Here is a 26,337-nt window from a genome sequence, read left to right on the forward strand (position 1 = left end):
TCTATTGCAGTAAAGACACACTTTTCCCTTGGCAGGGCAGTAGTCTTTCCTTTGGTGTTTGAGACCACAATTGTCACATATTTGAATGTTAGTCCTTGCACTTTGTCCATATTTGGAACTCCGGGCTTCACTATGTCCATATTTGGGCAGCTAGTCCAATTATGTAACATATAGAAGACCACAATAAATCTTTTCCATTCACCAGTCATTTATTTATTTTTTGCGCTTTCTGCTATTAAATAAACAGTTACAATCTTGTTGTAAGTAATTAATATTTTACATAAATGCATTATTTTGTAAGTAGTTAAAGGTTTATCAGTCAAAATTGATGTTTGTTTTGCATGTGTATGTATTGATTTTGAATAAGAGTGTCACTTTAATTGAACATGAAATTATTGTAACTGACAATAGTGATGTAACAGCGATTCTTTAATAATTGTTTCACAAATGTTTCAAAAATGGTTTATGTTTTTAACTCTGAAACTCACCCTATTTTGTCCACAGGCGTACAGATGACTACACATTTCAAAAATAATAAACAAATTTGAATCGAAGAAGAACATAAGGGTAATACATCAATAATTTAATTCAAGGGAAATAACTCATACGGGATAAAAAAAATCTCCGGGCGTTCATGTTTACCTGCACACCGTTACGTCTGAGTGATCATACGATGACACAGGTAGACAAATATTTGAAAATTGTGTCATCATTGTTCTTAACAAAAACACGGAAAATGTGATTCTTTACTATTGGATTCTAATGCTAATGTTGAATAAAAGGTTTGTATTAGTTAAGTACAGTAATACTTTTGTTTGGTGTTGATTTCTACAGGTGTGTACAATAAATTGGCAATGTAAGCGATGAGAAAACAAAACTAGGCGGAAACTAGGCCATTCCTACTCACTGTGAGTGTGACATATTTCCTTATTTGTAACTGACAATGTCTGCTCATAATCTGATAATTGGCGTCTAGAGGTTTCTCTTTTTGATGTATCCGAAATGATGTCAATTGAATTATTTTAAATGATTGACATGTACAGATGTATATTCAACAGGTAAAATCTTAGAATATTACGTATTATTCTGTCGAAATCATTTAAATGGACAGCAAAGAGTCGAAAGGCTTTTTTTATAACAGAGATTCATAACAAAGGTCAAATTAATTAAAGGTATGATATGGTCTCATCTGACCTGCGTAGTACAAATAATTGTACGTTGACGGATTATTTTTACGATTTTAGATATGGCAAATCCTTCACGGATAGGGATTGGAAGAATCCCGTATAACATGTCTATTATTTTAGACTACTGACCTGTGTATGCATGACGAGAGGTCCAAATAGATATTTTTGTTTTTTGGGCCTCTGCGTGTGGTCTGGCACAATTCACAAGTAACTTCGGTTGACCTGACCACAACGTAGCCTTCATCTTCTAACATGGAGAAAATTAGAACATGCACAATTTTTGGCGTGCGATGATTTATTGCGGCTACCGCGGAGTGGTATGTGGGGTGCTTGGACTAATTTTCTTCGTACTTGTCAAATTTCTTCGTATTTGCAGGGTATAAGCTAGAGAATATGGCACCCACGTAACACCTTCTAACTGCTTTCTTGAACTTTCCAAAACAAAGCAGGTGATCACTGATGTGTCCTTAATAATGGCCACATGAAAATGTGTGTGCTATGCATACTTGAGTCGGATGAGACCGTTACAGCTTAAACACTCATGGCTAAATAACAATAATGCATCATTCAATGGGTGTCTGCATGCCTGGTTCATTAATACCCTTCTATAAATGCAATCTAGATAATGCATTATTGCAGGCACCCCTTTCCACCTCTGTCATGGCTGTCAAGGAGAAAATAATGAAAAAAGTATCTCTTTAAGCTCATTATTGTAGCCACCCTTTTTTCAAATATTAGAATTCACATGTTAACAAGTTTGGCATTGAAAGTCCATTTATAATGAAATCTAAAATTACCTTTAAAGAAACTTATTGCCAGTGCTTATATGTATATTATACACAGTTTCAATTTTGCCATGTAGATTGTATATATATGTATAAGCATCATACAATTATGTGGTCCAAATATTGTTAACTTTTTTTCTACAGTTACCGTATATCAAGTTATTTCATTCTGACTTGGTTTTAATCCCTGGTGGTCTATGGTATGATAGGAATGTGACGGATGGTAATAAAGATTCATAAATTGACTTTTTCCAATATCAGTAAATGTTCGCCACTTTCTGTTTAAATGAAGCAGACATTAATGTTCCATAAATTATTCATAATATTTAATATGGAAGTTCAATGTACATTTATAAACTCTGAAGCTGTAAACAAGTCCATTGTCAGAATTTGATACATTGTCATTTCAGATACCACATCTGAGTCATCAGAATTAAACTTTTGAAAATAATAAGCCAGATTTTTTTACAGTTTTAGGCTTAAAGAAGGCTGGCCAACATCAAGGCAGCATTCCTGAAGTTTTCAAATACATTTATTTCAGTAAATCAGCAATCAGCCGTTATTGATTTTATTCAGGTGAAGCGGTAGATAAAATACACGATATAATGTAAACCGTAAACCACTAAAAGATAAAGATTGTTAATATGTATAAAAAATAAATCAAATCTTGATTTTGTAAGTACATACTAAAAATCTTGAACCATTAGCAAATAAATCAAGCTAATGCAGGTAATGCGAAACTATGTAATAAACATTATTATATATTTTTATCTATTTTTTGGTATCTTAAGTTATAGAATTTCTATGATATAAAATTTCTGCAGCAAAAACTTTCATTAATAATAACAGTATTGATTTAAAGTGATTTAACTTTTTAAGAACATTAAAACTAACTCTTTGTCAAAAGAAATCAAGTGAATGAGTCTCTTTCATCTTTGTATAGAAAAAGATAACTAAATTTATAGATTTGTGTATACAAATATAAGAATAGCATGTCAAGGTCATTGTACTCAGAACACAAATGTAAATATTGATTCAAGATAAGCCTTTGTAAGATCTGAATTTTATACATCTAAAATTATTATAAACTTTCTTGGATGTTTTAAAGGATTATTTTTCACAAAATGTTGATAAATAAACTACTTCATGCAGAATGATATCATAATTATGCAGTCAATATTTGTTCAGTGATCAATTTATATAATAAAATGTTTGCAAAATATGGTTTAACCATTCATTTTACATTCAAAATTTTAAAAACAATCTATGGTAGTAAAATAATCAAAGAGTGATTCCTGTTTATTGTCATTAGAAGTAGATAGTCTTTTATGTGTGATTTCAGTAAGAAAATTCAACCAGTTCTGTGTCTTTGACACGATGGGCCCGGGTTTGAACCTGCCATTGATAAATTATACTACCTGGTTTTAATTTTGTACAATTTATGCACCAGTCAATTGTAACCACGCCCCCCCCCCCCCCAGGTCTGGGGAATAGTGGGGACTTTGACTTTTGGTCCAGCCAACCCTTGGCAAAATCCCCGTCCTGCGCGGATGAACTGATGGTTAAATCCCCGCCAAATGCCCTCGCACCCAAGGGACCCTGGCTAAGGCCCATTTCCCGCTATATTTTGCGTGAAGACAAAACCACCACATTCACCCGGCACTGCGGGGCCACCTGAAAGGTAAAAACATGGCCCACTTCCCTGGCTATCCCCGGTATACCCCCAGTCCAGGGGGGGGTGGTTACAATTGACTGGTGCGTTATATGTATATACTCCACTCAAAGTTACCATATTCACTAGTAAAAAGGAAATTCCAATATTACAAATCAATCACTCCTATTTCAGGGTATAAATTTTAACCAGAGATGTACAGACAGACGCCCACAGCGCTGATAGCGGCCCGGGAGAATGAAGCCCTCACCCATGGCCAAGTTCTGTATGGGCTTGTTAAACCAACAAAAGACATGGACCAGGTGGAATCTACTGCCGCTATGGTCAATGTCATCCCCAAGAAAAGGTATTGAATATTGTGGTAGATGTATATTCAAACCCCTCAACCACGGTCAAGTCCTGTATGGGCTTGTTAAACCAACAAAAGACATTGACTGGGTGGAATCTACTGCGGCTATTATCAATTTCATACCTTAAAAAGGGTATTGAATATTATGGTACATGTAGGTATAGATATTTGACCAGTCAGTTCTGAAGAACTCATCCACAGGCAAGTTCTGTATTGGCTTATTAAACCCAAGAGAGACATTGACACATTTTTCCGAATCAGTATTAAATAAAGGCATGGTACAACCCCATTCCCAAAATCATGGGTAAAAACATTGCTCTTTAATGTGGAAAATGGTCCTCGTCATTTCTTACATAAGGTATTAACGTATTATTGAGTATGACAAATTTTGAGACTTGCTATCATCAGGGTTCTACACTTCAAAATGATATTCAAACTGTGATGTCCAGGGGTCATGATTACACACAATCTCAAGTCTGAGTTCAAACTCAAGTGGCAAAACTGCAAATCTTCACATCATTGTAATTACTTTCCTTCTGTATTGATGATGATTATGGTAAAATTATGAAAACTGTACAATTTACAAATTTACCTTTTTTCTTTTGTAAAACAATCATGGTAAGAATGATTTTTAGTAATCTAATAAAAGTGCTTTTCCGAGTCTCAGCCTAGAATTGAACTTGTGACTGTTCGTAATCACAACCCCTCAGATGGCTTTTTCCAAAATGTTTTTACGTTTTCTGACATTCAGATTAGTCCACCTAAATGGCCGTCAACAAGTCTGTTAACAATTTTGTTTACTTTGGCATACTCAAGACATCGTTACAGGGGTACATAAGAAATGTCAAAGTAATAAAAAAAGTATCCCTGATTGCTCATTTAATTGTAGCTAACATTCAGATGTATCTGACTGTTAAATACTTAGGTTTTCTTTGTAGAAATGGTACACCATTGATATTTTTCAACATTTTTCTATTTGTGCATTTGAATAAATGGATTTGTCCAGGTATATAAATTGTCCTTTATCTGCAGTTGCAAACATGAAAAACATAATTTGTACCTCTGATAAGATCTGGTATGTGATCATGCATTGAAAACCGTATCAGCTTACAATGAGTAATCCTGAAGCCAAAAAAACAAGTAAACTAATTTTAGAATAAACAATTATTTTTATTAATAAATATGAAAATGGTGTTAAACTTTAAGACTAATAAAGAAAAAAATACTTATATTATATTCTTAGATCTTTCCTCTTAAATGTTGTTCAAAGCATTTTGTTCATTCTAGGCAAAAGGTGTATTATAAACTAAACATTAAAAGCTAAAATAATAATATATAGAAGTCACAGTTGCTGGTTTTTTTTGCAAATTCTAAATAACATGAAACTGTGAGTAAAAAATTGTCTTTTATTTGAAACCTGTAAAGTGGGAGATACATGTACATGTAAATCATAATAACTGTAATTTTGTGACCAGAGATATCTATTAAATAAGGTCAACAACCGAAAAATTTCAAAACAGTTCAAATATGATATATTAAATCTTATCTATCTTATGCTTAAGGCTAGCATAAATATGCAGGCTTCGTTGATCATAATAAATATTGGCGAAATGCAAATGTTCATTTTAAGATATTTGTCAGTCGTTACATTCCAATTTTGGGAGATGTTGAAGTGATTTCAAGCATGGAATGAGTCCCACTGTATTCATATCATATTTAGGTTTTATTTGAATTGTTTAGGTTGTGTTTAAAAATGGCTTCTATTGATAACACAATCCCAGATCAATTCATAGAGGCTAGACTACAGTAGCTTTACATAAAATTGTGTTAAAGTGGGACTATTTTCCAATTCTGTGACATGAACAATGAACACTTTCATAACCTTAAACTAAAAAAAATGTGATGTTTCCGATATATAAAGCAGTCTTACAGCCGTCATTTTAGGGCACCTAAAACCCTACCTATTGCACGCATGCACACAATGACAGTCAAGATAAAATTGCCTTAATATCTGCATTGATATACTGGTCATGTATTCAGTGGACCATTTAGGTGATTTACACAGCATGGTATGTTAACAGCTACGATGCAGCTGATGCAAATCATTATTTCATGATTTTTACTTCAATTTAGGGGAGATTAAAAATTGATGAATGGGTTAAAATGGTTCGTTTTTTAGCATGCATGATTTTCAAATAAGATATACGCCCTGTGGGTTTAATAAGACATATACGGTATGTGTAGTTTCCCCCACTAAGACTTGACAAAAAAACTGACAGATCACCTGCAGTCAACTGAGGTTACCGGTAATTAAAGTCTGTCCTCATGCTGAAATTGTAACAATGTTCCCTTAACCTAACCGTCTTGGTGTAGGTATTATACAAAACTACACATTGGTTAAAATACAGCTTGTATTTTGGTATAGATGCTCTCACAGGAACAACCGGCTGAAGAATTGAAATCAAATATGAAGTTGCTGGTAAAATGACTTCCACTTTATGGCCAAAATTCTACTACAAACAAGACTTACGGCCAACACCTGTTGGAGACTTTTATATAAGAGATTCGCTTACTCAAAATAGGATAATTATTTGTGAGCAGTTTGCTTTGTGTGTAAAAAGGCTAGCGCATGTAGCATTTTTTACAGTATTAAATCAGACATATTTCCATTCCAATTTAATCGAAGAGAGATTATTTTAAACATTAAATAAGACATTAATATTTTTTCCATCTGACATCTGACAATTGTATTTTGTATTCCAATATATGTTTATCCAGAATCTACCGTATGGAGAAGTTGGAAGAGCTGGACCTGTTTATGGTGGAGCTTATGAAGCGACCACTTGTCCTACAGCCGTCAGCACATATTGGGAGAGGACTCGCTGTGCTGGGGTGCTCGTTCTACACAACAGAAGGTTAGAACATTTTAAGCCATAATATACTGGTTGGTTATAAATTATTTTATTGCCAGTGATTTTTCTTGGTACAATTTACTGCCTGTTTTCCCATTGCTAAAACATTCCATTTTCCCAAAAAATCTTTAATTTGTTTGCACAATGGTAAACATGGTTTATGCACCAGTCAACTGTAACCACGGTGCCCCAAGGTCTGGGGAATAGCCCGGACGTTCAGTCCTGCCAAGCCCGGGTAAAATTCCTGCCCTGCGGGGACGAACTGCTGGTTAAATCTCCACCAAAAGCCCCAGGGGCCCTAAGTAACGACCATTCCCTGAATTGAAGACAAAACCACCGCATTCACCCGGCACTGCGGGATCACCTGGAAGGTAAAAACAGGGCCCATTTCCCCGGCTATCCCTGGTATACCCCCAGACCTGGGGGGCCGTAGTTGCAGTTGACTGGTGCATTATGTGAATGAAAAAAAGCAATGTACAGTATGATGAAAAACAACAGGATCTTTACAATACCAGCTTGAATATAGAAACCTGTATGCATGAATAAGTCAAAACATGTTTTAATTATTCACTTTAATATCAGCTATTTAGTAAGTCAGAAAAATCCAAATTTGGAAGGCTCAGACAGTGAAAAAAAATCACTGATTGCACAAGCCAAATGAATAATTATGTTTATAATGAAATGTCCCCTCTTTCTTCAGCGTAGTAGCCATTGTTACACTTCTTAAGAAATCACATGAATTTGAAATCTTTTTTCAGTTTATATACTTACGCTTTTTCGTCTGCACCATTGACTGGATTTTCTAGGACAGTCTGTGTCTTAGCTGCCAGTGCTGAAATGGACTGAAAACAAAACAATTTTCCTTGCATAATAAACATAGTAGAGGTGTGATTTTTCCACTGTTTTGCAGATTTCTCATGATCAAATGGCTCAAGGGACCAAAACAAAAAAAAATATATATAATTAAAAGTATTTTATAACTGATTATAAAAAGTTGATTTTAGTTTTAACATTATTTGTTGTTAGTATAGTTCAAAAGGGTTTCTAAAAGGCCCAAATTGGACCTAAAGCTGCCCGAAGGAACAGCCCTTCAGCTGCCAGGTCAATCAAATCCCGGATTAAGAGATTTAACCTTCTTTTCTTTTTTTCTCACCCCCCCCCCCCCCACCCCTCGTATTATCTGCTAGCGTACTATCTACAGCAAGATTTGGTACATTTATAAGATTATAAGACCATTGCTCAAGTATATTTATCTCGTTGTTATTCCAGAGAAGTGGCTTCTGTTGGTGAATCAGAATCATCCGAAGGTGGAGAGCCGAATCAAGATGGCTGTTGAGGCCGCCAAGAAGAAAATGATACAGGGTCTTCCTTTTGTTGTAGAGGTGAGGGAAATAAGGGTTTAAAAAAAAGGGCTAAAGAGGTGTTATGATACACTTGGTTAGGGGCCCTGCTTCTATAAAGATCTTAGAAATAGTGAGATGACATAAATTAAAACCTTAATGATTAAGAATGGGTGGATTAGGGTCTTCTTAATCATTAAGATTTAATTCAGGTCATCTCATTGACTTAGAATACAATCTCATTGGCTGACACATTGTCAACGCAAAATCTTACACAGGGATTGTGTATCAGATGAGTAACAGTGGGCGGACCTTTAAACACCTGCGAATTAGGTGCAAGTATTAATGATTCTTCGAAGCCTAGTACCTAATTATTGCCTATCTGCAATTTCATTGGCTTTAAAATGTAGGTTGTATTCAAAGTTGCTTAAGTCATCAATTAAAATCGTTGTAATACTTTTCTTATCTTCTTACATGTGTGTATTGATTTACCCTTTAACACAGTTAAAAAAATACTGAAAATCAACTTTTACATCTTAAACAGATATAAGATAATTGAAGTTACTACTTAAATATCCTTTAATGAAACAGACCGCAGCTTCTTATTAAAATGTTATGGGTTTGATAAAGTTCTGATTAATTGGCCCATAAAATGTATAAAAAAACTCTCAAAAATGCTTTTGCATTTAAATTCAGTATAACCCATATGTTACAAATCCTCTAATGTTTAACAAAATCACTTCATCTTACATGATGCATTGGCTAAATTACTTTTGCTCGTGTATAGGAAGCTTTGACAGGTTTAAATGCACACATGCGTTTATTGCATTCTTTCTAAATATTCCTTGGAATGTTTTGGTCTGTTTAACTAGTATGCATAAATTAAAGCATTCAGTTCTAGAATGAGATATGTATATATACTTTTAGTCAACATTCACCATACTAATACTTTTGTAAAATTAAATTAAAAACTGTAGGCCACATTAGTTCATGGACAGATTATTGGGTGACACCTGACCTGGGTGCACATATATACCTAGGCCGGTATTCATAAAACATTTTTAGTTATTTCTTTAACTTATAAAGTTGAATTAAAAAAATCCTCATAGTCAAAATAAAAGAAAAGTATATGTGATTTAGGAATAGAAGTATGCTTATTCAATAACATCAATAAAAAATAAAGCATATCAGACCAGATTAAGCTTTTAAATCAAATAACCAGTGAAATACTTTATATATTAGGTAAATGACGTAAGTTAGGAAATGAGTTATTAAAGGTGTTTTATAAATACTTTCCCTGCAACCCAAATATGTTTTAGTCTTTGGTTGTCATATATCATCATCATCATCATCATCATATCATCATCATCATCATCATCATCATCATCATCATCATCATCATCATCATCATCATCATCATCATCATCATCATCATCATCATCATCATCATCTATCATCTATCATCATCATCATCATCATCGTCATCATCATCATCACCACCACCACCACCACCACCACCACCACCACCATCATCATCATCATCATCATCATCATCATCACATCATCATCATCATCATCATCATCATCATCATCATCATCATCATCATCATCATCATCATATATCATCATCATCATCTTATCATCATCATCATCATCATCATCATCATCATCATCATCATCATCATCATCATCATCATCATCATCATCATCATCATCATCATCATCATATATCATCATCATCATCATCATCATATATCATCATCATCATCATCATCATCATCATCATCATCATCATCATCATCATCATCATCTCATCATCATCTATCATCATCATCATCGTCATCATCATCTTCATCATCATCACCACCACCACCACCACCACCACCACCACCACCATCATCATCATCATCATCATCATCATCATCATCATCATCATCATCATCATCATCATATATCATCATCTTATCATCATCATCATCATCATCATCATCATCATCATCATCATCATCATCATCATCATCATCATCATCATCATCATCATCATCATATATCATCATCATCATCATCATCATCATCATCATCATCATCATCATCATCATCATCATCATCTCATCATCATCATCTCATCATCATCATCATCATCATCATCATCATCATCATCATCATCATCATCATCATCATCATCATCATCCATCATCATCATCATCATCATCATCATCATCATCATCATCATCATCATCATCACATTTGCTAATTAAACTTCTCCTGCTGAAGCCAATGTGATTTTTGTTGTTTTCCATATGGTACAAGTTTAAAACTGGTAGAGTCACACCTATATTTTTCTAGTCTTCTTAAAATATCTGGGGGTGTCTTGCCATATGTCACAATACCACTCTGTTTTCAATCATGCAGTTATATGGGGCACGATATAGGTTGATGGAAAAAAACATTTTTTTTAATTTTTGTGCATTTTATGTTTAACTCATTTGAACACACAAACGGACAAAAGAATGAATTGTGTACAAATATAAACATACTAGCCTTTATAAATGGTGTTTTAATTATATAAATATAAATATACATACTAATCTGTGGGAGTGCAGCTTTAAATAATTTAATTATACGATCAAGTGTAAACCTATGCCCCTTTGAGATATTTGTGCCAACATCTCAATGATTGTGTCCTACAATCACGTTTTTAAATCTGTATTATTATTGTAAAAATATATTTACATTTAGCACTGGTTGATTATATGTATTTTGCATGCGTTCAAAACATTAAATTTCATTTGTAACACTGACATTTATTTAGTCATTTCATCATAAATCTCTTTTTTTAACTAGCAATATTTTGTCATATGTGCGCTGATGAAATGGCCAAAGTAAGCTGTATTTACTATAAAAAAAATAATTGACAGATTGCGGTGTTGACAGTAAATGGCCTTACACCACAACACAGATTGAGGTCAAATAAAATGGCCACAGCTATGTTTGTGAGTCCTCTGTTGTGAAGAAAATGTCACATTTATCTCAATTAGTGAAGATGAGAATGCAGTCGATAAAAATTTTAATTGTTTTTGAGGTTTGTGAAAATAACCATATAAAAAATTATATAATTAAGATTAAAAGAAAAGTGCTAAAAACTGAGAAAAAAATAAAATATTTAATCCATCAGTTGTATCTTTACTGCGTCAGACTAGTATATCAGGTGTGTTTAAACTGTTTGAACTTTTTTGTCTGACTAATTTTACACAAAGTCATGTTAAACTTTGCCAGAAAATGTTGAGCAATATAAGTTCACTGCAGTTTTAAATTTAAAAGAGACTCCTTCAAGTAAAACTCAATTTTAACAAAGTACAAGCAATAATTGCCAGCAAAACTTTTGTGGAAGAGGACCTTTAACAGGTTCGTGATTTGTATACACAAGAATATCTCGCTTTAAACAGAAAACTACCACACAATTCTTGAAATGTCCAGATCAGAAATTTAATACTGTTTTTACAAACATTATGTTTTCAGTTATGTTGCTTTGTAATGATTTCATTTAACCATTCATGGCTGTCTTTGGACAAATTTTGAGGCCGATATAAGGCCCCATTCCCCAAGCCAATAAATATACCTTTAAAAAAAAAATTGGATAAAATTCTCCTCCATAATCTTAAACATATTACCTTTGAAAATATGATTGCCAGTCAAATGTTTATAAAAAAATCATTTATTATTGGCACTATATATATCAGATACTGTGTTCTGAAACATGTATCTTACATATTTGCATAAAAATTGTTTTCTGTTGTTTAATTAAATGTTTCTGTCAACTTGCAAATTTCCCTTTTTTATCAAAAATAACGCTGAATTCCTCTTTCTTAGATATGGAAAGTCAGCCCGGGCATTTGCACAGAAAATGAAGCGATTCAAGTAAAAATATCACATAACAATTGTACAATATTTTAATGGAAATCATATATTCTATTTCAGATCTCATTTAACAAGTTCTTGAAGCGCGTATACCTTGACAGACTGACGAAGGCTGTACTCAACAAGAAATTTACGTTCATAGACTTCGAAGGTGCTGATCTCGTGATTCGATTTCCCGGAGATAGATTCAACAGGACTTCTATAAATCTGGTAAGAAATCAAGCATTTGGTCTACATAAGGAAAAAAATACATTACTGTAGCAAATTTTGCCAGAAATTGACTCCGAAAAAAATGTAAGAAGTCTTATACTAAAGATGGGACGCAGGAAATGTTATTAAATGAATTCCAGGACAAAAAAGTGCATCCTCACAAATAATATAGTAAGCGCTGTGGAAACTTCATAATTGAAGCTTTAATAACATTTTGTCTGTTAAGGTTTTTTTATTGTTTTGATTAAAAATGAAATAAAAAAAATGTGAAGCCAGACTGGGATTCAAACTCGGGGACCACATCTCCCCAAATAGTGACTAGATTCATACTGCCCCATACACATCCTCAAAATTGGAAATCTCAAATTTCTAAGAGTTTTGTGTACTAATCTGCTGGAAAAGAGTGGTGGCCAAACCATATACGGTAGCCTATTTATTGGTCCCATAATCTTGACATAAAGGACAACTTTGCACATACAAAAAAAATCTTACTTACCCTTCCTGATAATTTTGTGGCTGTTACCCTTAGGACAAACAAGTTTTAGTGGTCTTATAGGCCGTATAAACCTTACACTTGTAGATGATTGTTAACTGTAGAATTTTCCTTATCATGAATTGATATGCTTGTGATATGTCATATGGTTAATAATAGTTTTTTAACACTTGTTCAAAAACAGTAATCCCCCAACCTCTACCCATTCATGTCTGTGATGAACATGAATATTTACCGGGTAACCCTTTCTTGTCACTTAATAATGTCCTTTCGTATCAGTATTTTATTTATTTATTTTTTTGGAAGCTAATGACTTATTTTATTTCTCCGTAACATGTGTCGAATGGGGTCAAGGAGCACCAGACAATACTAAAAAAACTAAAAGAAAAAGTTGACCTTTGATAATTATACCTTACTTGTCACTAAGTGGAGTCAGCCATTTGTTACAATTTTCAAAAGGACTTGGGGTAAAAGTACCATTTTTGTGACTTAAAAATTATTTTTTGTATTCGTGTTTCAGTCTCAAAACAATGATGTTCATCTGGAGGTGGAGGATTTACTCCCGAGTGAGGTTGAACGTCGGACAGTCAGTGATGCCCAAGTGGAGTGGTCAAGCCCTGCGCTAAGAGTCATCATGCCAGGTGATTGTTTATTCTTGTTGACATTATAAACTTCCTCACAGCTATTGCTTTAAATGTACTACTGTTAATTATCAGTTTTTCCAAAGCTATTTTGCACTGAAGAGACTGAAACTTTGTTCTGCCCCAATAGAGGCTTTTAACATTCAATATAAAAACGCTTTAAATGTTTTTGCGGGCGTAATTAAAGCTATCATTTAATTGGTCAGATAAAGTTTGACCAATGCAAACTGTTCATGTATGGATGCTTTGCAGTGAAATGAGCTGGCTTCTTCTGTAAGTCAAACGTGATATGTAAAAGTGTTCACCAAATCGCTGATGGCAGCAATTGGTTTCATGCGGGAATGCAACTGACAGGCTATAAATGTTGCAATAGATTCTAAATTCACTTGATTGATTTTGGTGGATATGAGACCTACATCATTTGATGCTTCAAGTACTTGAAATGCTAAGTTAATTTTCAAAAATAGATGGTAAGACTGACCAAGGGCATTATATTCAAAATTGGACCGTATTCCTCCCCTTTTTATACGCCCATCTTACGATGGCCGTATTATGGGAACACCCATGGCGGGCAGGCGAGCGGGCGGCTCCACAATGTTGTCCGCTCTCTAACTTGAACATTTCTCATCCAATTTCCACCAAACTTCATGAAAGTGTTTGTTGGTGAAATATCTAGGTCAAGTTCGATAACCAGCCAAATCGCTTTAGGCACTCCAGAGTTATGGCCCCCTGAATTTGTCAAAATTGGCCATTTTAGCTTTGTCCGCTCTCTAACTTGATCATTTCTCATCCAATTTCCACCAAACGTCATGAAAGTGTTTGTTGGTGAAATATCTCGGTCAAGTTCAATAACCAGCCAAATCGCTTTAGGCACTCCAGAGTTATGGCCCCCTGAATTTGTCAAAATTGTCCATTTTAGCTTTGTCCGCTCTCTAACTTGAACATTTCTCATCCAATTTCCACCAAACTTCATGAAAGTGTTTGTTGGTGAAATATCTAGGTCAAGTTCGATAACCAGCCTAATCGCTTAAGGCACTCCAGAGTTATGGCCCCCTGAATTTATCAAAATTGGCCATTTTAGCTTTGTCTACTCTCAAACTTGAACAGTTTTTATCCGAATTTCACCAAACTTGCTATATATGTTGGTATATATTCTTGTTATTTCGTTGCTTTCTGGGGTGTGTTGTATACAATGTATTATTGATAAAGCCCAGAGAAATAAGCATATATAAAATCTACTTTTCAGAGGAAATTTAAATTCATACTAATTATTGTTGCCGGTAATTGTATTATAAACCATCATTAAAGTTTTGTGATTAAGATGGAGATTAATGTGAAGCATGGCTTTCTATGTCCATCATTGTCATTGTTCATGTGAAACAAGATATGCACATGATACACCGGTTATGGTCAGCACTGTAACTTACCCCTACTAGTATTTGATTTTTGAGGTCAAAGTTCATAATCATATTGACCTTTCAAAAAATAATTGTGGGTGGTCCCCACTGGCGACACATCCAATTTGTAGAATTCTAGTAGTCTATAAACATTGCATATTTTCTTTTTCAGATGAGTTACATGATCTGATGTCTGGCTGGCAGTTTGAGAACATCGACCCCCTGGCCGCTGCGGAGAATGAGGAGGACGAATTTGACGATGAGAAATTAGGGGCTGAGCATGGCGGGGCGGTTGGAGGGGGGTACCCAGGGTGGTCTGAGGTTGAGGAAACACATCTTGGGGCCCAGCCCACCAAGGTCATAGGACGTGCCCGCAGAAAGGCTGATCAGAATCAACCTTCCAAGAAGTATGAAGTGCCAGTGGAATTATATGTCCCGGGGTCTGGGGGTCCACAAGGGTCGCACAGGGTAGAAAGGTCACCTGTGCCACTAAGGTCACCAGGGTATGGAGCGCAGCAAGAAGGCAACGCATCAAAATATGAAGATCTAAAGAGGGGTGGTAATGTCAACGAACATGCGTATACAAATACCCGCATAGTACCCCCCAAGTCTCCTAGATCCCCAGGTGTGACGATGCCTCACAATGGTGATAGTGCTTATGAGGAAATGAATGTTAGCAGACAGTATAATCAGCAGAGGTCACCTCATGGTGCCTCGTCTCCCAGAATGCCAGGGATTTCACATTCCCCAGGCCCTCGGACACCTGTTACACCCAGGATAGATGATCAATATAATATGGAACGTGGTGACAGGTATAGTTCACCAACGACCCCAGTGTCTCCAAGGCAAGTTACGTCTGATGACCGATACATGAGGAATGAAGATAGATATAATACAGACTATAAAAGAAGGGAGGGTCTGTATAACACAGAACAAGTTGACACAACAAGGCCGTCTCGTGCCACATATTTGACTGATGATACTGATGATGGTGGATTTAGCAATAGAAATCCCCACTCTCCATACACACCAAAGCTTCACAGCCCAGGGTATGATGCTAATTATAATAAGACTGTTGAAACTAATAGATACGCAAATGGCGGCCCAATAAAAGCCCAATATGACCCTAGAGATAGATACGGGGAAAACCAAAACTTGGGGCAAAAATACCCGGGACAGATAAGGCCTCAAGAAATTGAACGATTGAGTCCGGGAAGTCAGCCCGTACCTACCCCGAGGGGCTTCCATCGGCAACAAGGCAGCGGGCGATCAGATACATCGGCGTCAGATAGCGGATTTGGTGAAAATGACACTATTGAGACATCGAAGTACAAAATAAATAAAAATGGTGCAAGACCATGTGTTCCTTCTGATTTAACAAAGACACCCTATTATAACCGTGCATTTGAGCAGGACTCGCCAGATAAAGACGCTGAAATAGAGAGCATCATGGCGAAACATCGTGCTTTGGCTGCACAGGCAGAGAACCAAGTTGTTCGAAATGGTGGCTCGTATGAACGAACAGATAGGTACAACGACCCTAAATATACGAGTGAGTTGAAAAAATGGCGGCAAAATATAAATGACCTTGAGGATTCATGTGGAATGCCCGATGTACAAATGTCAAGGACAAGAATTCAATCTGGAGTGGAACCAATGGAAGAAAGCTTTATATAATCTGCTGATGACCAGTATATTTAGTCTACGTTGTGTTTTTATCAGTGTGCGCCCATGCAAAATATATATTCAGGAATAAGTGTTTTTGGAAATAATTCTGGTCACCAAGGACTATAGTTTATCTAACAATGTGGGATTTTAAGTGCTTTTCACATTAAGGATTCATAGTGTATTCAGGGGTACTATATATTGGTTGTAAAAAGGTCACCATATCATCAACTTACACGTACATCAAGAATCAAGCTTTAAACTTGCATTTAGGTTTTGATATATAGCATGTTTACCATTTTTTTTTATTTTTTTTTGTCTTAAATGTTACCTCGTCTATTTTTTTTTAAAGGAAATAGGTCAGGGTATTGCAATAGCCTTGGTTTCGCCACTTTTGTTGCACAAGCACTGTAACCTTGGCCATAACTCGAAAGTATTCCAAAATGTTCAAATGAAACTTGTTATACATTTTGCCAGAGACAATTTTAAATGCGCATGTACAGCCAGGCTGATAGCTCAGGCTTTAATTCTGGTGAAGTTATGCTCAATGTTCAACTGATAAAAAAATATCGGACGAGCGCTGGCGTTCGCTCTGCGACACTCTGACTTGTTAAACTTGCTATTGGATCCACTAAATGTTTGATGTTTTCTTCACACAAATTCTTGAAAAATTAAAAATAATTCATTAAATTTTTTGTTTTGCATTATGAGACCTTCAGGCGCGCTGAAATCTTTTTTTATTCTATCTTTTTTAATGTAAAAATCACCTTGCCATTGGAATTAAGCAACATTGAAATGGATAACCTATAATATTTGTCATTTTCACATTCATGTATATATACTGTTACATTTTAATGTGTGGGAAACAGAAGTGAGAACATTCGCTATTTCTTTCATTTAATAAAAATGCAGTAAACATTGAATCTATATAAAGACTGGCAGTGATTGGTTGACTAATCTTCCAAGTTGATCTTTTGGCAATGTAGACTTGCCTCAGTGTTTGGTCCCGTCATTATGCATTTAAGATTTCAAGAACATATTTGATTGGTTGTTGTACATACCTACAAATCTTTACTATCTATAAATGATGACCAATATTCAAATTGTTTATTAAAGTCTCATCCAGGTACATTATCATACATACAAATATTCCATATAGGAATGACGTCACCATTACGTCATATGTACTTTCGTTGTGTGGAAAATTCTCGAAAAAAAAAATGTTCTTATGATTGATAGACATGTTTTCACATGCTCAATACACTGTAAATCAAAACTATCATTATTCCTGAAACTTTTATACCTTAAGTATCTATTCTTGCTTGATTTATCATTTAGAGTAGAGATTAAAGCATAAACCGCTGCCCTATAGTTGAAAGGTCATTTTGGAAGATCTGTCATGGCGGACAGTGCAAATTTTAGAGTTTGTTTTTCAAGTGGAGTGATTTTTCTTAGGAATAACTTGACCCCCCTTTTTTACTGGCTTAAAAGATAATTTAAAGCTTGTACTTAAAGAATATATGTGGTTATCATAGCCTGCATTCGCTCGAAAAGCCTTTAAATGTTGTCTGAAAATTATAATTTTACATTGAATTATATAATGAATAACAATGGTGGTGTGTAACCTATAAGGGACCAAACTGCTTTGTTTAAAAAGTGTTATTTTTGGTAAGAAATGTATTGCATTTCACTATTTCTGGCAAATTTTCACAATTAAATGCAATTATCTTGTCTGGTTGATCAAAATATGCTATTTCCTGGTTTTCACAACTTTCGCCTATTTTTTTTTTTTTAAATGAGTCGTCTGCAATCTTACGAGCACTGAAAATGTCCAAATTTGGTGAAAATTTGACTGCGAGAACTTGAAATGTGTGCAAAGATGTGTAGAACTGCCCAATTTGATGCTTAGAATGCCATTTGAGTCAAGGTTCAGTTGAAAAACCTCAAAGAATGGCATTTTGGGCCTAAACGCCTTAGAAAATACAGACGCACAGGCACTTGGGTGACAGGCAGTGAAACTGGAAAACCTGACACAGACTATCAGATTGAGCTAGCTTTGGGTGTATTTATGTATGAAGGACTAATCGTAAGTGTTTTTCATTAAAAATGCAGGGACGGGTTTAGTTATAGGAATGACGTCACCATTACGTCATATGTACTTTCGTTGTGTGGAAAATTCTCGATAAAAAAAAAATGTTCTTATGATTGATAGACATGTTTTCACATGCTCAATACACTGTAAATCAAAACTATCATTATTCCTGAAACTTTTATACCTTAAGTATCTATTCTTGCTTGATTTTTCATTTAGAGTAGAGATTAAAGCATAAACCCCTGCCCTATAGTTGAAAGGTCATTTTGGAAGATCTGTCATGGCGGACGGTGCAAATTTTAGAGTTTGTTTTTCAAGTGGAGTGATTTTTCTTAGGAATAACTTGACCCCCCTTTTTTATTGGCTTAAAAGATAATTTAAAGCTTGTACTTTAAGAATATATGTGGTTATCATAGCCTGCATTCGCTCGAAATGCCTTTAAATGTTGTCTGAAAATTATAATTTTACATTGAATTATATAGGGAATAACAATGGTGGTGTGTAACCTATACCAGTGTACATTATATTTACTGAGGTACATGGTCATCTTAGAGACTTATAAGAGACTATTACAAATACTTTAACTACTCATCAATCGTTTATACACAATAAAAAAGTGATGTATTTTAGCTAATCATAACACACTCGTATTGTGAATGCATTAAGAGAACTATTAAGAAATTAAAATTAATCTATAAAACCATAATGCAATTTCAAATGTGCTCGTGTGACAGGTCTGTCATTTATCATTTGTCGTTTTTCTTTAATTACAAGTTACAGTGTTCAAGAAAGATGGCAGATAAATCAATAAGTTTGTGTGTTGTATGGAGAGTCCCTGGCTTATCCATTCTCCTTACACTATATGATGTAAATGGACTTGTTTTCACTTCTGTTTCCAACGCAATATTTCTTGACACAAACAAACATGTTGGTGTTCTATGATTATAACCTTTTTATTATATTTTGCTGTAGTTTTGAATGGTTACACAGGAACATGAATGAATACGGTTTAAATACACTGCAATATAAATTGGCCAGTCGTAAATTTGAATCTAATAAAAAATAATTTTTAAATAATTTACTCCTTAAGATATTAGATAATTATTAGGTTTTTTTTGTCATTGCACAATATATAAAACATACATCAACAGTACATATATTTAAATACATGTAAATTGTAATGGTATTTTACTTTTACTAAAATTCTATTTCTTCCATTTAAGTATTCATTATGCTTTTAATTTGTAGTCATTTTGTGCCATATTGTTTGACAAAGTGCTTTTTGGAATAAATAAAAAGTGCTGTTCAGAATTTCTAAAAGAAAACTAGACTCTCCAATGATCCAGGCCGGTATTCACAAAACATCTAAGTCATTTCTTAACTCACCTTGATTTCATAAACAAATGTAGTCAGATTAAATTTATAGAAAAGGTTAGTGTTTTAGCATAAAAGTATGTTCATTACATCAAATTAATGAAAATAAAGTAGTTTAGGTATAATTAGGTTATTTTAACATAATTTTATGACAAGTGAGATCCTTAGAAATTGACTTAAGTTAGGACATGAATTGTAGTGTTTTTGCAACCTCTTTTTTATTTTTGTGAAGCCAGTACATAGCATAGGCGATGATAACTTTGCTTTAAAAGACACACTTCAATGTTAATTAGTGCTCAACATAATATTTTGACTCAAGTTTTCCAGTAGGTTTATTTCAGTAAATCAGTCAGCGATTAATGACTTTAATCAGTTGAATCGGTAGATATAAACAGTGGTGGGCCCAGGCAGTTTACAAAATATTATGTAGACCACTAAAAATTTAATAATCTTAGTATGTACTTACTCAAGATAAATGGTTGTGCGCAGTAAACCATTTATTTTTGTTAATACAAACCATTATGTTATGTATCATTGATGTTTTATGATTATTTTAAAAACTGTTAACTTAAAGCTGCACTCTCACAGATAAACCGTTTTTACAACTTTTTTTTTTTTTGTCTTGAAAAGAGCAAATTTTGCGTAAATATCTCCAAACCAATGATTAAAGATTACTGACAAAAGATCAGATAGCAGATTTTCATATTTCTGTTTGAAAATTGATGTTTTATGGCTAAAACTGTTATCAACAGTTCAAGAAAATTGCATAAAACAATTTTTGAACTTAGATATAAAAATCGGTGATCTAATTTTTTGTCAGCAGTCTTAAGTAACTGGTTTCCATACATTTTCGTAAAAATGTGCTTGTTCCAAGACAAAAAAGTTGTCAAGACGTTCAATCTGCGAGTCAGTGCAGCTTTAAAACTTATTAATATATTTTTATGAATGTCTGTGATTGTAGTTTTCTAATATTAGTCAATAAAAATGAACTAGGTTAGTAAGATATTATAGGGGAGTAGAGTAGATTTTATTTTTATACAACAAACATTTTAATATGTAAATATTGGTACACTGTCTGCTCATGTATATATATGTGTGTATGTGTAAATAATATATTTCCAATAACATTATTAATCCTTGGACATTCCTGTTTAATCTTATACATGTACATTGTTTCTCTTGATTAACCATATTGGTGTTACCATTAATCATCATTTATTATTATATATTATATATTATTTGTACCAAAACATTCCACCAATTGTCAGTTTAGGTTTATTTTCATGTTTTGGCCATTGTTTTCAAGATATATTGAAGGTTTTATTTCAAATTCTTAAAATATACTAGCGATATAAAGAAACTTTGCACGATAACAAATCTGTCTGAAAAGATCTGAACGCTTTGTGGAGTTTTGGTTTAACCTAATCAGCCATTTTATATAATTTGGACAAAAATATTAAACCGTCATTGAGGTTTATTTCCTTGTTTTCGTACAACAAAATCAAAATTTATCAAAGGTTTAATTTCAAATTTTAAAAATAAACAAGCAAATTAAAGAGAAAATTTGCATGATAACAAATCTATCTGAAAAGATCTGCACACATTTGAGGAATTTCGGTGATGTGTAAGCTTATTTACACTCACTTTCAGGCCTGGCCCATTCGGCGAGTGCTCAGATAAGATTGTTAGTCATTTTATGTTTTTGGAGCATAGTGCGCAGATAGAATGTAACCCTGGTTACAGTTACACTGGTTCTTTAACCTGCACCAGTGTATCCCGTGCCAAAAAAAAAGCTCAGCTTTCGAAAAAGCGCAGCTTTAGCTTAGCTAAAGCTATGCTTTTCAAAAAGCTGCGTTTTTTTAGCTAAGCTATTTTGAAAAAGCTTAGCAAAAGCTGTGTTTTTTTATAGAAAGGTTAGCAAAAGCTGTGCTTTTTAATAATAGCTTAGCTAAAGCTATTTTTTTTTTCTCTAAAAAGCTGCGCTTTTTCTTCAAAGCTGCGCTTTTTAAAAAAGAGCTGCACAAAAGCTATGTTCTTTTCTCTAAAAGCTGAGTTTTTTCTTCTAAGCTGCGCTTTTTGTTTATGAAGATGCGTTTTTTAAATCAAAGCTTAGCTAAAGCTGCGTCTTTTGACTAGGTAAAAGATTGCCTCTTAGAAAAGCTGCGTCTTTTTCATATTAGCTGCGTCTTTTCCAAAATTAAAATTCGGTAAGTATTTCTTTAAAAGACTAAGCTTTTCAAACAAAAGACTAAGCTTTTGGAGAAAAACAAAGGTTTATATTGTGAAATTCATTTTCAAAATTTATTATTTATTTATAACACAGTTATTAAAATAGAAATTCCAAATATTTTTTTGTGTTTTTTTTTTATTCAAAACGCAGGTGTCTGAAAATATATCATTTTCCTAAATACCTTTAAATTGTTTTGAAAATGTGTCCCATCTCATCAGGTCCTGATTATTCTATTTTGGATTTTTTATTTTAAACTAAAATTGAATCCATGTTGGTCAAGTTATTCTTTGTCTCTGTACATGCTGATTTGATTTAAAATAAGACAATTTTTGGCTGTCTTTGGCATTTAACTAGTGCCATTAAACTGGGTTTATGTTTAAACTTTTTGCTACTCAGAGCTAGTTTCTGTAGTTTTGGGCATAAATATTTTGGCAGGAACAGAAGATACATCTTTTTTTTATTGGCATCCCTTTTAAAAGTATCTTTAGTTTTATTGATAATCTACTGTCATTAAATAGTGCACTTTAAGTGTATCTTTGTGTAATAAAGTAAACATTTATGAAATATACACATAAATACAAGAATATGAATGAATGAATCAATGAATCAATCAATCAATCAATCAATCAATCAATCAATCAATCAATCAATCAATCAACCAGTAAATAAATAAATCAATCAATCAATCAATCAATCAACCAGTAAATAAGCATTTCATTATTGATCAATATACATTCAAACTAAAATAAAATAAAATAATGAAATAAAAAGAAAGATTATTTTAAAAATCAAAAATATATTATATTTTTTTTATTTAAATCAAAAGAACACATTTTACTTATAGGCAATAATCAATTGCATGTAATAACAACATTTATAGAATTATTATTCCTTAAATTTCTTGTAATGCCACTACCAAATTCTTTGTCATTTCCTTTCCAATTTTACAACATGCATGATAAGCCTGATGTTATCTGATTGTACCAAGGACCAATTAAATCTCAGCATTTAGGGAGCCAATTTCAAATCAAAGCTACTGGTAGCCATTTTGTTGGGATTTCATTAAAAGAATTTTGATGATGTTTTAATTAATAAATGAATTCGCACCAATTAAAACAAATTAATAGTAAAGGGATTAGTGAAGTAAAATAATGATCATTAGATCAGATAAATATGAACTATGATTAGAAACATGACGGATGATTTGTGATAAACTGACATGTGAAAGCACTCAGGTCATGGTATGTATTCTTTATTTCAGTTGTTAATTTCACTGTTATGACACTTGACTACTTGTGGGACTTTTATTTGTCAACTTTCAATCTAGTGCACATATTTTAATAAATAACAATGCTGTTGTAGATAGTAGCTGGATGTAGGATTATTGGTCCCATATAGTACATTTACGTAGTTTTAAAACTCTATGAAGATGCACCTGTTTTCATCCTTATATATATGTTAATATCATATTAACATATTAAACTGAAATTGCCATGTTTCCATACATATGCACACTAGCACCTTTAATGCTATACAAATGATTACAGTGTTGGTTTTTGGAGGGGTCATAAAACTGCCATCTGTCACATGGCTTACCAGTTATTGGAAACTGGCCAAATTGGGTCAATCAATTTAAGTTAAGTTCTAATAAAGTCATTACATATTTAAAATATGATACCATGTTTTATTCCAGAGCTGTCAGGAATCTCTAGATTTGACAAAAATATAACAAAAGATCCTTGAGACTGTCATTTTCCAATTTGGAGCTTTAACAGTTTCATGATTTTCTATCAATTATTTTTGCCACTGAGTAAAAGGTTATTTTATTATTGCTAAATTTGACAAATATGTACTTGTTTGTCTGTTTGTAAATACATTATGTCCAGTTACAAGGTGTCATGTAAAATTAAATATGAAATAATAAAAATATATGTAACACAAACTCATGTTTAGGAAATTTAAATAAAGCAAAATGTCTATGTATTTATTCAAATGTGTTCTATTTTTGATGGTTCAATATATTTATATAACACGGTTTAAACACACTTGGTGCATTTTTTTTTGTTTAATTTCGTTAAAAGCGTATATTTTTGTTAAAAAATTCACTTTAGATACACTCAAGTGTGTATTTAGTGCGTTTTTTTTGTAAAATCTTTTCTTCACCTGTGGTATTTTTTATGAAAATAGGAGCTACGTTTTTTTTTTTTTAAAAAGCTGCGCTAAATTAGCTAAGCTATTTGAAAAGCTTCATCATAAAGCTAAGCTTTTGGGCCAACACCGCCATAAAGCTGCGCTTTTCATAATTAGCTAAGCTATTTTGAAGAAAAAACACAGCCCCATCCAAAAGCTAAGCTTTTGGGCCAATTCTGCCATAAAGCTGCGCTTTTCATAATTAGCTAAGCTATTTTAGAAAAAGCTAAGCTTTTGGGCCAATACCGCCATAAAGCTGCGCTTTTCATAATTAGCTAAGCTATTTTAGAAAAAGCTAAGCTTTTGGGCCAATACCGCCAAAAAGCTGAGCTTTTTCTAAAATAGCTTAGCTAATTATGAAAAAGCGCAGCTCCATCAAAAAGCTTAGCTTTTGGGCCAATACCGCCATAAAGTTGCGTTTTTCATAATTAGCTAAGCTATTTTAGAAAAAGCTAAGCTTTTGGGCCAATACCGCCATAAAGCTGCGCTTTTCATAATTAGCTTAGCTATTTAAGAAAAAGCGCAGCTCCATCAAAAAGCTAAGCTTTTGGGCTAATACCGCCATAAAGTTGCGTTTTTCATAATAAGCTAAGCTATTTTAGAAAAAGCTAAGCTTTTGGGCCAATACCGCCATAAAGCTGCGCTTTTCATAATTAGCTTAGCTATTTAAGAAAAAGCGCAGCTCCATCAAAAAGCTTAGCTTTTGGGCCAATACCGCCATAAAGCTGGGCTTTTCATAAAAATAGCTTAGCTATTTTGCCCAATATCACCAAGAGCTGAGCTTTTTTAAGAAATTAGCTAAGCTATTTTGGCAAAAAAGCATAGCTTTAGTGCAGCAGCTGTGTTGTTTTTTTCTCAAAAAGCTGCGTTTTTTATAAAAAAAAAAGCTGCGCTTTTTCGGGCCAATACCGCTAAGCTTTTAGCTATGCTTTTAGCTGTGCTTTTAGCTCAGCTTTTAGCTTAGCTTTAGCGAACCTTTTTTGGCACGGGATATAAGCACTATCACACAGGACCCATGTAACATCCCTCCTGGAAGACAATTAGTAGGGGCGTAGCTTCCTATAGGCCGTGTAGGCCGCAGCCTACACAATTTTCAGAAGAAAAAAAACGAAAAAATAAAAATGCCAAATCTGCAATAAAACTTGATTAATATATCGGAAACCAGGTATTTCAAATATATCGTTTTCCTTTTCACTAAAATACATATTCATACGACATAATGATACGTATATTATTTGTCGAAATGTGCATACCAGTAGTCTGCGCTTTGACGCCGTTCATTACATAAAACATTTATTTAAGGTAAAACATATTGATATCGTTACTCTCATTAATATTTTTACAACAAAGAATTATACACTAAAACGCATCCACGACCATCTAGCTAAAACGAAATCCCGGGGATGCATGCTCTCGTACCCCCCTCCCCAGAAAGTGGCCTACACATATATTTTCGTCAAGCTACGCCCCTGCTAGGTCAAATCTTTGAAACATATTAAGAGGTATTAAACATGGTCAAATATTTATAAAACTTAATCAGAATGTTTTCCTTGATGAAATATTGACTTGTTAAAAACTGGGTCACATATGAACGAAAATTAGGTCACTAGGTCAAATCTTCGAAAAAATTTTGTCTGGAATGGTAATGATTGGTCGGATTATGTTCAAACTTGGTCATGATGTACCCCTTGATGAAATATGGACCGCTTGTAAAAGTGGACACATGGGGGTCAAAAACTAGGTCACAAGATCAAATCTTAGATATTTGATACACATTAGAGGCATTATGTATGGTTGAATATTCATGAAACTTGATCAGAAAGTTTTCCTTGATGAAGTCTTGGACATGTTTTAAACTGGGTCACTTTAGATAAAAATGTAG

General features: G+C 33.7%; 1 protein-coding gene across 1 annotated transcript; it reads left to right on the plus strand.

Annotated features, from left to right (window-relative positions):
• Positions 1–671: 671 nt before the first annotated feature.
• On the plus strand, positions 672–24,698 carry LOC128239071 (uncharacterized). The gene is made up of 7 exons (XM_052955520.1): positions 672–782; positions 3,819–3,990; positions 6,772–6,908; positions 8,175–8,287; positions 12,224–12,373; positions 13,387–13,507; positions 15,077–24,698. Exons 2-7 carry the CDS (start codon positions 3,839–3,841, stop codon positions 16,579–16,581), a joined length of 2,178 nt encoding a protein of 725 aa, XP_052811480.1. The 5' UTR covers positions 672–782; positions 3,819–3,838; the 3' UTR covers positions 16,582–24,698.
• Positions 24,699–26,337: the final 1,639 nt, after the last annotated feature.

Source organism: Mya arenaria, chromosome 1, assembly GCF_026914265.1.
Source record: "Mya arenaria isolate MELC-2E11 chromosome 1, ASM2691426v1".
In the NCBI taxonomy this organism is placed as follows: domain Eukaryota; kingdom Metazoa; phylum Mollusca; class Bivalvia; order Myida; family Myidae; genus Mya; species Mya arenaria.

Coding starts and splice junctions, on each gene's coding strand:
- LOC128239071 (XM_052955520.1), top strand. CDS start 3,839: ATGTACAGACAGACGCCCACAGCGCTGATAGCGGCCCGGGAGAATGAA. Junction 3,991..6,771: donor AATGTCATCCCCAAGAAAAG/GTATTGAATATT, acceptor ATGTTTATCCAG/AATCTACCGTATGGAGAAGT. Junction 13,508..15,076: donor GCTAAGAGTCATCATGCCAG/GTGATTGTTTAT, acceptor TTTCTTTTTCAG/ATGAGTTACATGATCTGATG.